The sequence below is a fragment of the Amblyomma americanum genome, chromosome 5, assembly GCF_052857255.1.
Source record: "Amblyomma americanum isolate KBUSLIRL-KWMA chromosome 5, ASM5285725v1, whole genome shotgun sequence".
Taxonomy (NCBI): Eukaryota; Metazoa; Arthropoda; class Arachnida; order Ixodida; family Ixodidae; genus Amblyomma; species Amblyomma americanum.
In genome coordinates this window covers 182,895,822-182,915,943 of record NC_135501.1, presented here as the reverse complement: position 1 = coordinate 182,915,943, position 20,122 = coordinate 182,895,822, and the positions used below count along the sequence as shown (strand labels likewise).

Here is a 20,122-nt window from a genome sequence, read left to right as displayed (position 1 = left end):
TATAACCTAAGACGGAGCCCACTTCAGGACACACGGTATTTATATTCAGGTTTCCCACAGGACATAGTCCATCCAGAGTTCCGTGACTTCAACGTTTCATCGAGTTCCAACAGCAAACGGGCTACGCTGTTGCAAGTTGGCCGATAAAAATCTACGAGACTTGAGCATCGATCGCCACATGATATCATCAGCGCTAAGCATTACGCATCAGCGAAGTTTGAGCAGATGGGTGTAATGTCACGCGTGTCTATTATAAGGATAGCGATTCCGCACCCTCGTTGATGTGTCCGCGTCTCAAAACGGCACTGACAGCCCGGAAGTGAGAACGTGTCGGTAACATTAATCTCTATCAGAATGAAAACGTCAACAAACGCGATTCCTGATGTGGCAAGTAGCTTAAATTCTTCGCAGTATTTTCGGAAACTTCTGACGTTTTTGATTACGGTAGTAAATGCATTCTCTGAGTTGTAACGAAATACATCCTTTAAAGATTGAAAATTGGGGAGCTGGCAGCCGTGACAGGAATAGACAGTGATAGTGATAGTAATAGTTAGTGATAGTAATAGTTAGTGACAGTAAGTAGTTAGTGACCGTAATAATAGTGACAATAATATTCACGCTATCAGCGCTGTAATAGCGATAGTGGCGTCATCAACCACTCGTGTGATTGGACTAATCACGGGATAGGAACATGTCTAAACAAGTTGTCAACGAGTTGATGACGTCACAAAAGACAAAAAAGACATGTCTGCACAAGAAGCAGCGTCGATCTCTGTCCGTTCTTGGATGCCGACACGTGCGGTGCTCTAAATGCTTACGCATTTTCGCACGTAAGGAGACTGAAGTGCACCCTTTCAATTTTTTATTGCCACATTTCCATTAGCAAAAGTCGGCCGCGTGCGCACGTGCGGTGCTGTCACCAAAAAGGTTTATAGTCCGGGAACAGCGACAGTGACTTTGCCGCACCGCTACTTCCATGGGCAGACAGCGCGTCCTCGCGTTTCCTGCGGCCAGCCTTCTTCTTGTTTTCGTTGTCTGCTTTTCGGCCGGCTAGATGAAGTGATACCAAGAACTTGCTTATACGTGCGAGTTTCGCCATGCATGCGCGTGCTAGAGCTGGACGTTTCTAGCTCCTCTTATATCCGGCACTTATTGATCGATCGACCGATCGATTGACTGATTGATTGATTGATTGATTGATTGATTGATTGATTGATTGATTGATTGATTGATTGATTGATTGATTGATTGAACAACTTTAATTTCCACGAGAAAAGATGTTTCTCCCCGCCCCCGGCACGCAGGCCTGGCAGACGGGGAGTTGCGCGTGCGCGGTTAGAGGCTGGCTGGCAGTCCTTGACAGGTAGCGGCCCCTTCCGCCATATGGATGGTGCACTTATTACAAAAGGACTGAAAACGCCGGAATCATTTTCCCATGCCTTCGTGTAAATTCAATAACCTAATGGGTTTTCACTTCCGCACAGTGAACGAAATGCCTTCAAAGACCATAGGAGACAGTTGCGCATAATGCATCCAAACGGAGGGAAACTACAAGCTCGATTTTTCCGATTTGTTCATCAGCGGGCCCCGCCGCGGTGGCTCAGTGGTTAGGGCGCTCGACTACTGATCCGGAGTTCCCGGGTTCGAACCCGACCGCGGCGGCTTCGTTTTTGTGGAGGAAAAACGCTAAAGCGCCCGTGTGCTGTGCGATGTCAGTGCACGTTAAAGATCCCCAGGTGGTCGAAATTATTCCGGAGCCCTCCACTACGGCACCTCTTCTTCCTTTCTTCTTTCACTCCCTCCTTTATCCCTTCCCTTACGGCGCGGTTCAGGTGTCCAAAGATACATGAGACAGATACTGCGCCATTTCCTTTCCCCAAAAACCAATTATTATTATTATTATTATTATTATTATTATTATTATTATTATTATTATTATTATTATTATTATTATTATTATTATCAGCGGCTCTAGACTGACCGCGCTGGAAGCTCTTCGCGCGTTCCCCTTATATTAGTTCGTAAGCATTAGATGTCCCATTAGCACAAAAATAGGCGTCCGCCGTCTATAGCACAAAATTTGGACATCAGAACGCCGGTCTACGACGTCACAACACATGTATGCGAACAAAGCAGCTACGGCGCCGTTGCTAAAGCGGTATTCGCACGGGGGACATCGGCGCGGATGGATGTGGATAGGAGGTGCGCGACGTCAGAGATCCGCCGAAGTCCGCCCCTGCTCTTGGTGGTGGTGGTGGTACCTTTGGTGCATTTATTGGGGAGGGATACTGGACGGGGATTATGTTGTCCAATTCGTGGGAACCCTCTTGGCGTCCAGGGGGAAGAGAATTGGGGGGGGGGGGGGGTCCTCTCGCCGTCGTCACTGCTCTTGTTGTAATAAAGGGCACGTGGGGGGGAGGCAGCTGGCTGGAAGGCATATACCTTGCACACTAAATGAACGTTTGGTACTAATTACCTTTGTTAAGCTGAAAAAAGTGGCACTGTCATAAAGTTTTCAACTCACTGCAGCTGCCCAAGCTCCAGCCATGCAAACTTTTTCTTCTTTCTTTTTCTTATTTTACCTTTGACGCTGAGTAGAATCTGTTTTTCCGATAAATTGTCTTTTTAAGATAGTCAACATTTTCACTGAGTAATGCTGCTGCTTGCTGTCTGAACTGGCATTTATTAGCTTATTTTTGAGCCATGAATTAACGCTGCAAATCTGTTCATTACTGACCTTTATTAATGTCAGAAAAATTTATTTCCAAACTTTTTATTGCGTAGCTCCTCTGCCGGGAAAAGAACCAGGGTATCGAGTACGAGTACGCAGTCCCTACCGGCGTTAGTCGTCCACGGCCAGGCTCCTACAAATGGGACTCCGGAGACTTCGGACCATGCACCAAAACATGTGGGGAAGGTGCGTCAACGTCTTTTCTCGCCACTCTTTGGCGCCTTTCGACCATATGCATAGCTGCCTGAGGTCTACAGCGTCAAACGTTTGTGACGCATTAGTGCTGATTGAAAAGTTCAAAGGAAACACCAAAGGCAGTCAGCTTTATCTAAAGATATTTCTCATTAACCAAACAAGCAATGTCCTCAGCAATAAACCCTCTGTGAATGGGTTTTCTCGGCCTAGTGTAAAAACCTAAAGAGAAGCATTTACAATGCAAAAAAAACATTCATATTCAAGCGGCGAATAGGCAATAAAAGTGGGGCAGGTCAGTATCGACACCAGAGCCAGGACACAGGCTAACTTCGTGTTACTGCATTTAAAAAGTAATGTAATGAACATTATTGATGTTGAGATCTGAAAGCTACGAGAGATGAGATAAAGGAAGGATTACTCGATTGGGGGGGGGGGGGGGCGCGTAGGGATTTTCACACTATGTAGCCCTAGATCTACTGCTCTGAATCAGTGAGATGATCTGGCGTCATGTTCTGAGGATCCGCTTAGGATCCCAGGTGGTTGTGGCAGTCGAATATCAATTACACTGAAAAACAAAAGCCCCCAAGAACAGATAATCAGATGCGTGTAAGGAGAATGAACCGAGTGTTCAAGACCGATCTGAACCTTTTCAAATCTCTCCTGCAGCCTACTGTGTATAATAGGCATTCCAGGATGAACGGATAGGAAACGAGGTACATCGCAGAGGCTCTTTATTGTAGATTTACTGCCTTGTTAACAAGTATGGCTTCTAAGCGGCGGTCTTTGCTGTATTTGTTCAGGTCTTCAGAGCCGCCTTGTATATTGCACGAGCTCGACGACTTTAAACAGAGTGTCCGACGACCTCTGCAATGCGACCATCAAGCCTGAGGCCACAAAAGTCTGCCACCAAAAACTATGCTCTGTGACGTGAGTTAACAACGACTTTCTTTTGTCTTGCTTGTTTCTCCTGGTAATTATTTTTCATCCAGACTGATATTCCCACATATGAGGCTTATATAACTTCTTGAAAAGTAAAAAAGAATATTATTTGGTAATCCGGTAGATAACTAAGTGGTGCAGCAGCGTACTGCTACGCTGCGAATACCACTTTTGCGCCGTAAAATGTTCACCAGTAACTCGTTTGTGAGTGACTATAGCTGCTTCGATCGCCCACGAAAGGACAGGAGACATCGCCGTCCGTGTTATAGACTACGCTGCGGCGTGTATGCCATTGTGACGTAAAGCGATAGTTTCGACACGTATGTCGTTGTCGGTGTAAGGATGTTCCCAATCGGGATTTCAGCCGCCTTTATTTAATATACAACGCCTCTATGGCACTCAAACTTAGCGAAAAGAATCGCAGGCTGTTGTATTATTCCGTAAAGTACAAAATTTCAATACATCGAAAAACCGGGTCATTTCCCCTACACTCTCAGCACGAATATCCCTGCTTGGGATTAAAAAGGGAGTGGCCTGTCCTCCAGCGAGTGTGTGCACTATAGGGCAGGTAACTCTCTTGTTACTCATTTCTATTCAGACTGCATGTGTGAAACCACGTGTTTTGTGAGCAGGTGCCAGGTGGCAGTCTGTATATATCTTTATTCGGTGGAAGATTCAAATTGTGAATCAGTGGTTTACAAGGGTCATCATTTCCGCGTAAGCTGTTTCTATAGCGATATCCTGCGTACCAATTCGCGTTTTTCACGTTTTCAGGTGGTTTGTTGGCGAATGGGAAGAATGCTCCATGACATGCGGAAAAGGCATCCAGTCTCGGGTAGTGTTATGCCTACAAAAGACCCAGATTGGCAGTGTCCTGACGGAAGACTCGCACTGCCTCGAGTCAGTCGGACAAAAGCCGGAGAGGCGTCAGGAGTGCAGCTCCGGCGCCTGCCCCTCTTGGGTCGCGGGCACCTGGTCAGAGGCAAGTCAAAGGCTTCACGGCATCTTTTCAGTAGCAGCAAGTGGTAGGGCATTCTGACAGCAATTAAAAAGAGTTGATATCAGCAAAAAAAAAACTCGCCTTGCTTTTATTCTATAGATAAACACATCAGGATCAGTGCTGCAGGGTTTCAGTTGCCAGCTCTCAAGGAGCTTAAGTATAGTAAAGCTGCGCTGACACTGTAAAATAAAAAGTACATTCTTCGCCTGATGCTGCTTGCGCAGGGTTGTTTTTTACATTACCATCCATAAAAGAGCACTACAAACGAATAATGAGAAACACAAGCCAAGCATGAAACCTCATGATCGTTCATGTTCTTTCCCCGTCCATGCTCTTTTTTAATCATAAGGCTGCAATTAGCATGAAGGCTGGCAAAGTGGGCCTCATGGCAAAAGATGCGGTGGCACACCTGCTGATAAATATTGCAACAACAGGCAGTCCCGTCTACACGCAGCCCAGTTTCGTTTTCATTCCCTTTCCTTAGTTTTGAAGGACAGCTTGGAAGGATGTGTGTGGTAAAATTACGCAACACTGTCTTTGTTTCGTTGGGTATAAATGATGCCGAAATTCGCGTTTCCCGCCACAACTATGACAGCCTTTCATGGCTGAAAAAATGTTGGCAGTGTTCCTGAACACTAATCTTGGAATCATGTGTAGCTTCTTGTTATTTCTGTTAATACACTAGGATCTCGATGACTCAATTAAGGTTGATACAAATTACGAGATGATATGAGTTTGTGAAATTCTCTGGAGGTAGTGCAACGTATACAATGTTTGGAATTACGAGTGTTATGGACACTATCCCGAGCTACTACAAATGAAACGACCACGCCAGCCGCGACCGCATCCTCAACAATTGTGCGTTGCTCTCACATAACTGACGCCTTAAACGCTAGCCTCGTGGTATATAAAATGGCATTCCTTTGGGCCAGTCGGTATGAATCCATTTTTGGGCCAGCATGAACTTTGGGACGAATCAACGTAGACAGACACTAGGAACACATGGCCGCGAGCCCTTAGGAGTGGCGCCCGACAGTAAATAGATGCCATCTGCCGTAAGAAAATCTGCGCGAATGCTATTTCCATGCTTTTGCATGCGGGTTTTGTTTTTTCTTGGATGATACGAAAATTTTTCGCCACATTTCAGTATTCACATTGTAGAGAATCCACTGTATTCACCTTTGTTGGTCCTTTAGACTGCAGTTTTCATTGCTGATTGATAACTGCGGCCGAGGGTGTAATGGCATTCTCATTTAACATTTTTCTTGTATGGTCACGGATTAATCAGTACACTCTTTTAACAGAATAAACTGACTGAACCAAAAAACCGCAGAAAAAAAAAGGTGTATTGTACCCACTGTTGTGTATATCTTTCTTGAATACTCTGCATTTCTCGCTATGATTCTGCAGTGCAGAAAGTCCTCAATTTGCGAGCAGTAAAGTTGAAGCTTCATGTCTGCCTTTTTCTTTGTTCATGTTATGTATGCTACGACATTGCTTATGACATATCATTGGAATGATAAAGTTCTGTGGCTTTGTTCCTTCAGTGCGACAGGCTGTGTGGAATAGGGACTCAGACTCGAGATGTCCAGTGCACCAACCGAATCAGTGGAAATGTTCTCGGAAAGGATGCGCTCATTCACACGGGCTGTGATGAGGCGACAAAACCGCCTACCAACCGGACGTGTGAGCTGAGACCGTGTGACGGTCTGGAGTGGGTCACTACGCCCTGGTCCGGCGTGAGTATATGCACTTTTGTCGACTGATTGATTCAATACTTGTCTCATATCTGAATTCATGCTTTTGACCTGTGGGATAGGCTCTTGATGAGACAGGAAGAGGCATGAGGGGCTCGTTGAGATTACGTTTGAAGCAAAGCACAAGACATTGTACTTTTTCATTAATAGCCGGTATTGATCCATGGGGAATTAGTAGTGGCGGTGATGGTAGTAAAACTTTATTATTATGCACTGGGGCAGGTTTTAGAGGAGAGTGGAGGATTTCACCACTCCCTTGCCTGGGTGGTAGTCCTAATTGCGGGACACCATTGGTGGTAGCCGCTGCCCAAGCTCTTTGGACCACAGCCCTCTGGGACTCCAGGTCCAAGCAGCCGGACAAGGTCGCCTCCCAGCCCTCTCTCGTTGGCTGATTTACTCTTTATTTGCGGATTTTTCTGGCAGGCCCATACCATATGATATGCGTCTGCCCACGTCTCACAAAATTTACAGTACCCCGAAAAAGTTGGGTCTATGTGTTTTAGAATCGAAGGGCTTAGAAAAGGCCCCGTTTGCAGCCTTCTGAGGTGTCGTTCCTCAGTTCTATCCAGGCCCTTGGCGGGCTCTGGGAACGTCTGCCTACTTCGGTTTGTCGCGCTCCTTTTTCACACCACACTACCGTAATGCGGTGAAGCCAACCAAACTAACCTCTAGCGGCTGCTCTCGCGTGCTACGCTGCTGAAAGCGACGCATGAACTAACTGCACACTGTCTTTAATGAGATTACTCTACTGCTAGCGCAATGATAATTGCATTCAACGTCTTTTGTTAGGCGATGGCTAGACCTTAAGTACTTTTCCCTACTGCTTTTGATGCGAAGCAGGAAAGGCTAACGCTTCCCAGTAAGCGCTGCCCTCCCATCGAGCCGGCAAGTGACGCATCGACGCAAGAAGCGAGTCACTAGCCTGGCCACATTGCGTTCTTGCTTATAGGCTGCAATTTTTTATAAACTGAACTGTCAATATATCAAACTATTTCGCTATCTTATTCGATTTCGACATATCCGCCGGGTTCGACGGCTTACCGAGCATGTTTGGCCATGAAAGGAACTCCCGAGCGACAACTCAAGGTTGAAGCTGCAGATGCCCCTCAAAAGGAGGCCTTCCAACCAATTGTGTCAGCCGATTTTCATGACGCCATAGTTACATCTGCCACGCCGTACTTCCATCTGACGCCGCCCTTCCATCTGCCACTCCCTGCGATGTAACCAAGCAAGTCCAAGGGAATTAACCACAACGACGTGCGAATCGGCAACCGCCATTGAGTGGAGAGTATCCTTCGGGGGGCATCTGCCGCTTGGTTCTTGAGTTGTATCCGACTATAGCGGGACCTGCCAGCTCGGATGGCAGGGCAGGGTTCGGAGCGATACACAGATAACCACTAGAAGGGCAAATTTTTGCACCAAGGTACTCTTTTTTATCGCACCAATTTTTTTACCACGCACATACCGAAAACTCCACGGAAGGTACAGCTGCATGGAGGGTGGGTAGCCAGGTAGTCAACGCCCGTACATGCTTCTCCCACTTGACGACGCCCCCTGGAAGCAGCGGCGTGGACCTTGCAAGAACCATTCGCCGTTCACGTCGACAGTCACGACACAGCTGTAATGCAGTACAGCATCTCTAGCTCGCAGTTGCACAGCCTCCGTTACTTGCTGGCGTGCAGTGCGTGGAAGCCAATCTAGCTGGCGCTCGGTATTTGCGTTCTCCGGAATTACCGTGAGTGGGTTAATAGAGACAAAACTTCGGAAAAGGTCGCTTTTAAGGCCCGCCTGGGTTGCATTCGTTCATCAACTAAATTCCGCTATTCTCGCATACGCTTCGGAATGAAATTTATCGTAAATGTTTTGGCTACATTGGATCATTTTATTTTTACCTGTTCGCAATAAAAACTTTCGAATGTTCTTGGGTGGACACTGCTTTTATGTAAGTTATTCCTTAGGGAAAGAATTAAAAATAGCACAACATGAAGGACCAGAAAGAAAACACGACCAACAGACAGTGGACGAACAGCTGATGGTGCAGTGTCTGTGCCTTTTCATTTGTTCTGCTTCCTCTGTTAATTTTTTTTTTATAACGAAGTACCCAGCTGGTTAATGTGCAGTTCTGGGTGAGAAACTTCCCTTGCAACGTTTACAACCTTGACATGCGCTGTCCTCTCTCTACTCACAGTGTGAGACTCCGTGTTCCTCGCGCATTGAGACCCGGCAGGTGTTATGCGCCAATGATAAAGGGATTCCCTTTCCCGACGAATACTGCGACGACGAGAAGCGGCCCAACACGACCAGGCCGTGCGACGAGGACGACAGCGCCCCTGGCGCCCAGTGCCAGCACAAGTGGTACGCTTCCGAATGGAGCCTTGTGAGTTACTTTATACTCGCCCCACTCCCTCTTGCAACCTCTTGCCCGCAGCCTCTCTCCCCACCATCTTTCTTTGATGGACATCAGAATTCTGTCTTAATAACACATTTTCTGGTGCAGCGGGCTCTCCTTAGGCTGATTTAATTAATACTATCGGTTTATCCTGACACTGTGGTCAGCATCAAGTGTAGTCAAATTGCTTCTGGCATATTAAATGATGAAGTGCATGGTCAAATGTTTCGAGGAATCCCCAAAGGGGATTTATAGTTTATGGGGGTTTAACGTCCCAAAGCAACTCAGGCTATGAGGAACGCCGTAGTGAAGGGCTCCGGAAATTTCGACCACCTGGGGTTCTTTAACGTGCACTGACATCGCACAGTACATGGGCCTCTAGAATTTCGCCCCCATCGAAATTCGACCGCCGCGGCCGCTGTCGAACCCGCGTCTTTCGGGTGAGCAGCCGAGCACCATAACCGCTGAGCCACCACGGCGGCCCAACGTGGAGTACATTTGTAATGAGAGAGTAATTACTCATTGGCATCCACCCAAGCGGATCCATGCGGCTGAAAAGTAAGGCTATACAGCTTTCTCAGAAAATTCACAGTTAAAAAATATGCTGCGCTTTGGTGGATGCCAATGAGTAATTACTTCCTTATTATGAGTGCTTAGTCCGAATAATATTAGCCCCTTTGTCGTATTATGCACTTCGTCATTTCATGTTACATCATTACTCGCTGATGCACTTTAATACGCAATAAATGGCCTCATTTTACCTTCTCTCTTATTTAGTTCTTTTGTTTCACCTTTTCAGCACCACCCTCTCCCATTTTTATCTCCTTAATTCTCTTCCCCATGCAGAGTAGCATGCCAGCGACTTTTAAACGCCGGCAAAATTCTCCATTTTTTTTAATTAAAGAGTTTCTTTCTGTGTCATTGATATTCAAACTCCGCATATTTCGAACAAAAATTTGCAGTTCGTTCTGTTTCGAATTATCAAGTGTGGTCAGCACAGCGCTTTAAATTCACTCATTTTCTTGTTATAGTTTACTCTGTATTTTGTATATTCGAAGCCCCTCTACTCTGTGAAGAATTTTGACTATTGGGAGTACAACAAATCAACTGAATTGATTATAGGCTGATGTGTCCTCGTTTGCTGGCCTGTAGAATAAACCTGCTGAGCTGCATTGTATATCACAGACCTTTCTCTCTAGGCCATGTTAGGGAAAACAAGCACAAAACCTTAGCAGCTGGGAGCTTGGGGTCACAGCGTATTTTAATGGGTTGGCTTCCTTTATTATAAAGTCAATATCATGGCACTCAAGTAAAAAGAAGCACGCAGACAACCTTACATCTATGTCTTGTATTCACGATTTGAATTTCGCTAGTTATCTTACAGCTGAGGCTTTGTTTTTTTTTTTCAAAAAAGAATCTAGATCACACCCACAAGGTTGTATTCGAAGTCAAATTGCCCTTTATGATTTATGTTTTTTTCAGTGCTCGACGCAGTGTGGGCGAGGAATGCAGACGCGCCAAGTATTCTGCGGCACCGTCATCGATGGAAGCATCCACAAAACGTCTGACGGCAACTGTGATCCAGCAAGCAAATTGGACTCGACAAGAGAGTGCTTCGTTGAGGAGTTTTGCAGTGGAATCTGGATTGCTGCTCCATGGAACAAGGTGAGACATTCCTCAGTTCTTTTACAAAGTGAAGTAAATCATTCTGAGTTTCTTGGAACTTCTTTGTATTCAAGAACAAAAATGGGAAGGAACAGTGAAGCTCAGCCTCAAGGGCATGACGCGATAGCTTTCATTAGTTATATGCCAAGATATGCGGAATTGGTCATTCTCAGATTGACATCCATGCGTCCCTGGGAGTCCTATACCATTCCTTGCGCAGTGGTGCAGCGGTTTTAAAGCATGCGCCAATTCCCGGCGATGGCAGGCGCTGCCACCACTTGGGCTTGTGGCTAACCTTCCCGAGCAACCTCTACCGATCAATCATTAATGTAACTGCCCCCCGCCACGGTGGTTAGTTTGCTCACAGTCCGGTGGGCAGGTTGTGTTGACGCCACAAGGTCGTCACCCAGGAACCTAGGTTGCTTCTGCGGAGATATTTCGCTCACAACGCCGAGGCCGAGGACAACGAGGCCGTATTTTCTACACAACAGGTGCCATTCAGCCTGAGGACATCATCAACAACAGGAACCTTAACCCTATCGCCTCAATACTGCGAGAGTGAAGTCCTGTAGTGGTAGTTTATTTCAGTGCAGTGATATCTTCGTTCCCTATCAACAGGTGGACTGCTCACATCTTTTTTTTACGATTTTTTTTCCAGCTGTAGCTTGGGAGAGGCAATCATTATGGTTTGCCTTTGTGTTTTACTAATCTTCGTGGGCACATTGGCAAATGGACTGTGAAGAGAAATTAATACCAGGTCAGCCTCAAAGAACTCCAGCCTTGATGTGAACAAAGGTCAATAAATAAAAATTGGTCCCTAAACAATAATTGAAAAGAATATTTGAATTCATTTATGGGTGTTTAACGTCCCAAAGCGACTGAGGCTATGAGGGAGGTCGTAGTGAAGGGCTCCGGAAATTTCGCTTACCTGGGGTTCTTTAACGTGCACTGACATCGCACAGTACACGGGCATCTAGAATTTCGCCTCCATCGATTAGACCGCCGTGGCCGGGATCGAAATTGAACAGAATAGACAGAGCTATGGTGAAAGATGAGGGCCAAGACAAATGCGGTGGTATACCTTCTCTTTCTCGAGTATATTGTTTTTACATGCTGGCACATTGAATAAACGAGAAATGTTTAGCTGTTACGATAAACAGATCTTTTTGTTGAATGTTGCACTCAAGAGTTTGTTGTGCCCGATAGGAATCTATTTGTTTGCTTTGTTGTTTCCTAGCTGGGCTCTGAAGTCATGTGCTTAACTGTGCTGCTATATGTTACTACAGATGCGGTCACTTCTTCATACTTAAGGAGGAAAAACTCAGGAAAGAATTTTTTTCATAATTAACTTGTTGGCTGTACATCGTAAGAGAGTAGTAATAAAAAATGATTATCATTGTAGACACTCAACAAAGGTAGGTTTTGGGCCAGTTGGTCCGACATACTTGTGGGGAAAAAACCGCGACTTCGAACAGGACGAAGACGAGAACGGCACAGGATGAGCGGTAACTTGCAACTAAGGTTTATTGGAAAAACAACCGTAACAGCAAAATTGGTATCTGAGCATCACACAGAAAAAAGAAAACAGAAAAAATGAACAAACCAAGATGATCTCACGCTTTTATGGTTACCTAGCCCGCCTTTACGTGAGATTATTTTGGTTTGTTCATTTTTTTTTCTTTGTGATGGGCAGATACCCATTTTGCTGCTGCGAGTGTTTTTTCAGTAAAACTTACTTGCAGGTTACTGCTCGTTCTATGCCGTTCTCGTCTTCGCCCCGTTTGAAGTCGCGGGTTTTCCCCGACAAGTTTGTAGATATTCCCTCATAGTACTCTGTAACAGAGACGGATATGTTTGTGCCATAGACTTGTGCCGCAGCATGGAAATGCTTGGCTTTTGCTAGATTGTCAGTGGGGGCACGACGCATCCCTTGCAGTGTTCCACGCCTTGCGGAGGAGGGCAGCGCACGAGAACTGTCATCTGTCACGTCAAAGGGAAGCCAGCCGCCTCCAAGAATTGTGACATCGGCAAAAAGCCATTTGACTCTGAGTCGTGTAACATGAATGCCTGTGACGAAGGTGTGACCATTTTTTCGCTTTTGATGAAGTTTTGCTTAACATTTTAACGCCATAATTATGAAGGAATTTGTGTAAAAATTCATTAGTTCCACATTATGGTAGCTTACGTATTCACAGTCAAACTTCAGTCAGTAATTTGTTAGCTCCCTTAAAATTTGAGATATAGGTATGTCGCCAATTGGGAACAATTAGGATTTGGTCATTTATGCAGCTAGTCGAGTTGACGAAGTTTCAGGTCTCGAACCAACTCTAAGGCCCATTGACAATGGATTAATTTTAATTCAATAAATGCGTACCGGTTTTGCCCACACTAGTAAAAAAATAAGAGACTAAGAGATTCTGGTGGCTGGCTGGAAGTCGAACATTCACGCCTTTGTTATGTTCTCAGCTTTTTCATAGTGGCGCCAAGCACTCTGACCGAAAATCTTGGAGCTGAGAGCATGTTAATAGCAAACATATGTGAGTTCTGTATGTCGGTATGTTGGGAATTCGCGACAGTAGGCATTAAAGCGGAAATTTACAGGTTGTTAAGATTCATGTCTGTGATTAAAACTTTGCATCAGTTTCGCTATATGCTTCACGTCGAAGCAGCTTTGTACTGCCAGTTGGACATGTACGGCATGTTTAGTGATGCTTATCCTATACTCATCCATAGATAACATGCATATATTCTTTTCTGTAGTAGGATACAGCCTAAAGAAACAGCAGTTGGTAACACTGCACCACGGTCCGCAGCGTCCTGTATTATTCCGCTGGTCAATCAAAACAGTAAACAAAATTAGCTGTTCAGTGTTTGGCTATATTGAACATGGCAGGTATCAAAACTCTGGAGCTTATAATTTTTTTCTTGTGATGAGCTTCTTACTTAGGTAACAAGAGAAGTTTTAACAACCAACTATTTTTGGTCGTTGAAGAATTCTGTTCTGCGGCCCTGAATATGGCTAAATCTTTATTGTAGACTTAATTTGTACCCAACAACAGTCAGGGCTTCAATCTTTGGGCTATCTAGCGCTGTTTCTTACATATTCTGGCTGATTTAAAGCTGGTAACTCATAATTTTTCTAATTCTACATCTCTCTAACGCAATATGAAAGGCTCATCTCGAAGATTTCTTCAGCGTTAAGTTTGGGCTTGTATATTTTCCAGACGAAGTGATTTTTGAGGCAGCCTGCAAGAAATCCAAGCATGGCTGCTGTCCTGATGGCATGACGCCCTCTGGCGCCAACTATGAGGGCTGCCCCAATGTCACTCCGGTTGAGGGAGGCTGCAACGCCACGGAGTTTGGCTGCTGCCTAGATGGCGTCACTCCTGCTTCGGGACCATTCATGTGAGCCTAGTTCCTGACCATGTTCTCATTCTGCACCTTGTTTTCTCTGAATTACAAGTTCAGATGTAGATCTTTTTCCGAGATTGTGGTGCCTAACCTGCATTCTTTGTGACAATGCAGTTGTTAAACTTTCTGCGAGTTAAAAAAGTAAAATATTTTGGTGCAGAAATTATGCATTTTTTTCATCTCATGCCCAATTCAAAATGACAGAATTTTGTAGTTCATCACTTCGGTGCTGACTGCTCTTTTCCTGCGTAACCTATAATTTTAATTACTGCTTCAAAATAACATATAGTTATCACGTAGTGCAACACTTCGACACGGCAGAGACTGAAGAAAATGCAATGCACTTAGGAAATTTCAGGCCTGGTAGCCCTGTTCCCGTTTTGAACAAATGATGCGCAACAGGAAATTCACCTAACAACTCTGAAAACTTAGCGCATAGCTCTGCTTCAGCTGCAGTAATCTTAGGCGCGTAGTACTGGCAGCCAGTCGTCTGTGCAGTCCCGCAGATATCTTGAGGTGCTGTGCTCGGAGCGACAGACGATTAGGTGAAGTGGCTCCGGAAGTTGGCAGAGATACAATGGCTGGCGATGGTACTGGCTCAGCTGGATATTAAAGCTTTACCTCGTTATAGCTCATCCTCCAGTTTTGTGCTATTGTTGACACCATCCGCAGCACGACTTTGGCAGCGCGCCAAGATGCAGCGGCACGCGTGGCGGTACCGCGTGCTTATGTTTTGTTGACAGTTGGTTGCGCTGGCCTGGCCGTCGAACTTGGCAGCTCGCCAGGACTTTGTCGGGACAGTAGCGGTGCGGTGAGTTCATGACAAAAAATTAAATCGCAGCTAACAGTCAAATATTCACATTACACACTCCTGTCGAGTGCACACTTATGTTGATTATACTGGCTGCTCCATAATGATTGATGTCCCATTAGACCCGTTACCTAAAGCAGCATCACTTTCACTGACTTTTGACCTGAAGCACTGTCACACCACACAACTTTCGTGCGATGTGCAGCCCGCCACTTTAAACCTGTGAATAGTGTTTGGCCGATGCTTGTCTCACCTTTCTTTGGTCTGGACTTGCAGGAAGGGCTGCGAGAAGATGTCCTTCTGCAACGGCACACAATTCGGCTGCTGCCCTGACAATAAAACCGCTGCGAAGGGTCCCAACTATGAAGGCTGCTTCTCAGCCACTGCCGAGACCGCCTCCGCCAACTGCAACACGACCGAATGGGGTTGCTGTCCCGATGGCATCACCTCCGCCGCCGACTCGAGCCAGACGAACTGTGCCGTGGCAACGAGCGCCGGTGTTCTTTCGTGCGCCTATTCCCGGTTCGGATGCTGCTCTGACAAAGTGACGGCTGCGGACGGCCCGGGAGGCCTGAACTGTGTCGACAGGTCCGGCAAAAAGAAGCTATGCCATGTGACGACTCACGGCTGCTGTCCTGATGGATTGTCGGTGGCACAAGGACCAAACAACGAGGGTTGCCCAGACCTATTTCAAATACCGCCCGACACGAACTGCTCCACTTCGACCCACGGTCGTTGTCCGGACGGCATTACGCCAGCCTTGGTACCAGAAGGACTTGATGGTGACGATATCGAAGGAAGTGGATTGGAGCCCCCAGAAGGGGACAACACCCTGTTTGGACGCTACCCCGACGGGAAGACATCGGCGATCGGAGAGGACTTCAAGGGTGGCATCAACTGCACCAACTCCACGTTCGGGTGTTGTCTCGATGGCGTTACAGCTGCCATTGGAGAGGGATTTGAAGGATGCGTAGAGGATTGCGAAGCCACAAAATACGGCTGCTGCCCGGACATGATCACAGCGGCCGGGGGACCCGATTATGAAGGTTGTGGAAACTGCACGAACTCACTGTACGGATGCTGCGAGGATAACACTACCTTCTCGTTGGGACCCAGGGGAGAGGGTTGTTGCGTGGTGAGCGAATTTGGTTGTTGCCGTGACAACATTACGGCGGCCACTGACGACGGATGCCTGTGCAGTGGCACAACACATGGATGCTGCCCAGACAACGTCACCATTGCCCTCGGTCCTGAGTACGTATGCTGTGGCCTCGACTGAGATAGCAACTATAGTTTGGATAGGTCCTGGTTGGTGTTATTTGTTTCATGCTGCTATATTTTTAGCAACCAGCTTGAAGGAACAAGACAGCGAACAAAGCACACATACGGCAAGGTGTCCTTTTTTTTGTGAATGTGCCCTGTCCCTCGTCCTGCGTTTCGCTATATTTTTTTCAAGGTCACAAAATCAATGAAATGAATTTAGTGCGTAATATGGGTTGATTATGAGTTGATGTTATGGAAAGAAAAATGACAGGCTGCAACGTCGAAAGACCGGAAGCTGGCAGATTGGGTCAGAGAACAAACACGGGTTAATGAAATCCTAGTCTAAATCAAGAGGAAGATATGGTCTTGGGAAGGGCATATGACGGGAAGGCAATGTAACCGCTGGTCCTTAAAGGTAACGTAGTGGATTCCAAGAGGAAGCAAGCGTAGCAGGGAGCGGAAGAAAGTTGGGTGGGCGGATGAGATTAAGAAGTTTGCGGAATAGAGCAAGCGCAGCTGGTCTAGCAGAGGGTTAATTACAGAAACATAGAAGAGGCCTTTGCCCTGCAGTGTGCGTAGTCAGGCTGATGATGATGAGTTGATTGCATATCCTGGGATATTTTTTCTTTGCTGTGTGCTTTGTTAGAGAGCGTTGGGACTCCAAGCTAGGTCAATCTTGAAACGTAAAATCATGTGCGGAACAATATGTGGAATTGTTTCGCGCATGCTAGAGAGTTTTTTTTTTTCTGACACACTGGCAAACGTCGATCAAATCGGGCGCGTGTTTGTTGCCAGTACTAATGTTCCTCGAACTTGTTTCTACCATTTTCTGGTCGTTTTCATATCATTTTTTAGTTTAATTTGTCAAGCCGCTAATGCTTGGGGAAAATGGTATAAAATTTAGCATACAATACTTATGCGTCAGAAAGCTCGAGTAGGAGAACGAAAGGCCGAGGAAAAGCCACAGGGATGTTTCCAGTGAATACTCTCCACTGATGAAAAGGGAACAGGAGGTGTAAAAGGGTAAGAAAAACTCACAGGACGGTTACGACAGTGCAACGCGAGGTTCAGCGGTAGCTGTTTAGGTGCGTAGTTTAGGCGTTTCGACACGTGACCACCGGTGTAGTGGTCCCGTGATGCACCCCTGCACTGCTAGGCGGCGGTTCCAAACAGAGCCATTCGTAGGCTTATGCGACCTAGGTTGACCGGCGCAACCAGTGGGTGCGCTAGCACCCACGCGTTATGGCGCCAACGACGGCGGACGACTACGGCGCGAAAGCAAGGGACGGGCGCATAACAGCTATCGCTGTAAGAAGAGATGGATGTGGTGAGAAGCAAGGATGTCAGTTCAGGACACGCGTGCCACAAAGTCGCTGCATGTCACATAAGCACGACGCCTTTAGGAACCTGATTAGTGCCTGGCAAGCGCCTTTAGCAAAAAAAAATGCTTAGTCGGTGAGAAATAAATTTTAAGCTTCATTTTGCAGATGCACCTACTTCATTGCTATCACTTCAGTGTAGAAGAGATCGGGCAATCATTCGCACATCTTCTCTACAGGATCACGTGCAACGTAGCCATTAACCGTCTACTGAAACAAATTCATTCAAACTTATGAAACATAGCGCGGTGCATAGCGCGACATTCGTCACCATACCTGAGAGGGGTATGAGTGTGCTCTGGCTGCTCATGCTAGTCCCAATTTATAGTTAATATCTAACGAGGCGGGTGAAGTGAAGTTGAAGCCATTCACTGATGAAGTTCTTTTATCTGTGCACCCAGTTACGAGGGATGCTTTTGCGAACACTATCCCTTTGGCTGCTGTCCCGACAAGTCACCTGCCGACGGTCCCAACTTTGAAGGCTGCGTCAGCTGCTACAACGCGACCTTCGGATGCTGTCCTGGTGGCCTCACGGCTGCACTGGGCCCGAACTTTGAAGGGTATGCAAGGCCACGACATTCCTTGTGAGGATAGTTGTCCTCTTGTCAGCTTCATTTGCTTAATTATTGTCGAGTGCTACCTTACGTTAAAGATGAAATTTGCAACCTCAGCAAGCAGATGAATGCGCGAGATTTCACAGATACTGTACAAAGTAGACAGGTTGATGCTTCGTTTTTGTGGTGCGACGTAAAATGTCTATTGAATAACGGGCTTGGCTATGGGTGTGTCATGGTGGTAGGGGTTCTCTGGAAAGCTTGGTTTTCTCATTTAGACCCAAATGCTCTGCTGCAGATGCTATCGCGTAAACTTACAGCCATTCGTCCACAGCCTTGAGCTTGCAGTGTGGAAACACAAGGACCAAGCTTCTAGGCTTTATGCTGTTAATAACGTCCAAAAATGTTAGAACCTGTGTAGAGGTGTAGACGAGGCGTGATGAAGGCTTTAAGCAATGATGATGTGGAGTTGTTCGCTGCCAAAGTTTCAGTGTTAAAAGTACGCATGATTTCCAGAACCATGCAATGAAAAGCCTGCAGAAGTCGAAAATAATCTTTTTGAACCCAACGAATTTCACTACTTTCTTTTCATTTCTGCCATTACAGATGCAATACCAAGTGCACCAACACCACGTTTGGCTGCTGTCCCGATGGGCTGCAGGCCGCTAACGGCGAGAAGTTTGCTGGCTGTTCAGTAGCATGCAAAGGAACCCCGTTCGGCTGCTGTCCGGATGGATTGGCTGCGGCTTCTGGGCCTAGCTTTCAGGGCTGCGATAGTTGTAGTGAGTCTCTGTATGGTTGCTGCGCCGACAACGCATCGTTGGCCCTTGGCCCCGATGGCGAGGGCTGTTGCTTGTACACCGAGTTTGGCTGTTGCCAGGACAACAAGACAGAGGCTCGGGGACCGGACCTTGCTGGCTGCAGCTGCCACACGACACCACACGGCTGCTGTCCCGATGGAATCGCACCAGCAAGGGGTCCCATGTAAGATGAAAACCTGAGTCTGCGTCACGGAGTAAGACTGACCAGAGCACCGACTTACGTGGGCTTGATCGCAGTCACTGTGCTCTCGTCCTGCACTCTCCACTCGCTAATACGCATTTGTGTGCACTTTCTCTCTTTCACCATCCTCCTCGCCACGTTGCTTAAGACGATGCACCGCCGCTCTTTTCTTGATGAAATTTCAGTATCCTCATCACATGGAAGGCGTTCAATAACATAGCGATTTTATCATTAACCCTGGCAGAGTGCTGCTGCTGCTGTACAAGCCATATTTCTTCTTCGCCCGAACCCTGCCGCTGTTAAGTTGGAATACCGCCTATTGAATGCTCCGCGAAGGTCCAACCCTATAGGGCAAATAATAGAGGGCTCTTGTAAGCGTAGTCATCTCTTTTGCCAGTTTTGCTCCGTGGCCTGTGTTCTACACTAGAGTGCTTCATTTGTTCTTTGTTTGTACTGTACCTGATGGGCTGGGTTATACACTGCACAGAAAGACAATGAAATGAAAAAAATCCACGCAGAACGGAACAAGTCAGTTTCGTGCAAAGGAATTTGTACACTGAAAACTGAACAAATATATGAAAAACATATTCAACCAAAATATTAAGCACCATAAGATATACCAATATAAAAACTGCACAGTGTAACAAGATACATTATAAACGTATATAAAACGTGTAATACAGAGGAAAGACTTTGCATAAAAGTCTCTATGAGGAAAAAGATGTGTGGCACACAGAATGAAAGGCGACAGACACGTCATCATAAACAGAGAACTTGAAGCTTTTTCGCATTTCAGTATAAAGAGAGGTGTGTACTCTGATTACAGAACGTACTCCTTACACCTTTATACTCAAGTATAAAATGTATATTTATAGAGTCGATGCTTGGTTATTTGAAGACAGAGGGGGCATCTAAAGGGGGTTCAGATTAAGGGGAGAACCTCTAATTATACAATAGTGTACATGGGACTGAGCTGTTCGTTCAAATAAAGCGGAAGTTTGAATTAAGCGAGTTCAAATTAACAAA

General features: G+C 46.2%; 1 protein-coding gene across 1 annotated transcript in view; it reads left to right on the top strand.

Moving 5' to 3' along the window:
• The window catches only part of LOC144133127 (uncharacterized), a 122,328-nt gene that overhangs the window by 66,493 nt on the left and 35,713 nt on the right, over positions 1–20,122 (top strand). Inside the window, exons 10-20 of the mRNA XM_077665988.1 lie at positions 2,785–2,917; positions 3,727–3,853; positions 4,640–4,847; positions 6,413–6,604; positions 8,811–8,999; positions 10,494–10,676; positions 12,613–12,754; positions 13,901–14,081; positions 15,175–16,152; positions 17,942–18,100; positions 18,701–19,078. Of these exons, the coding sequence (XP_077522114.1) occupies positions 2,785–2,917; positions 3,727–3,853; positions 4,640–4,847; positions 6,413–6,604; positions 8,811–8,999; positions 10,494–10,676; positions 12,613–12,754; positions 13,901–14,081; positions 15,175–16,152; positions 17,942–18,100; positions 18,701–19,078 (2,870 nt within the window). The remainder of the gene's footprint in view (positions 1–2,784; positions 2,918–3,726; positions 3,854–4,639; positions 4,848–6,412; positions 6,605–8,810; positions 9,000–10,493; positions 10,677–12,612; positions 12,755–13,900; positions 14,082–15,174; positions 16,153–17,941; positions 18,101–18,700; positions 19,079–20,122) is intronic.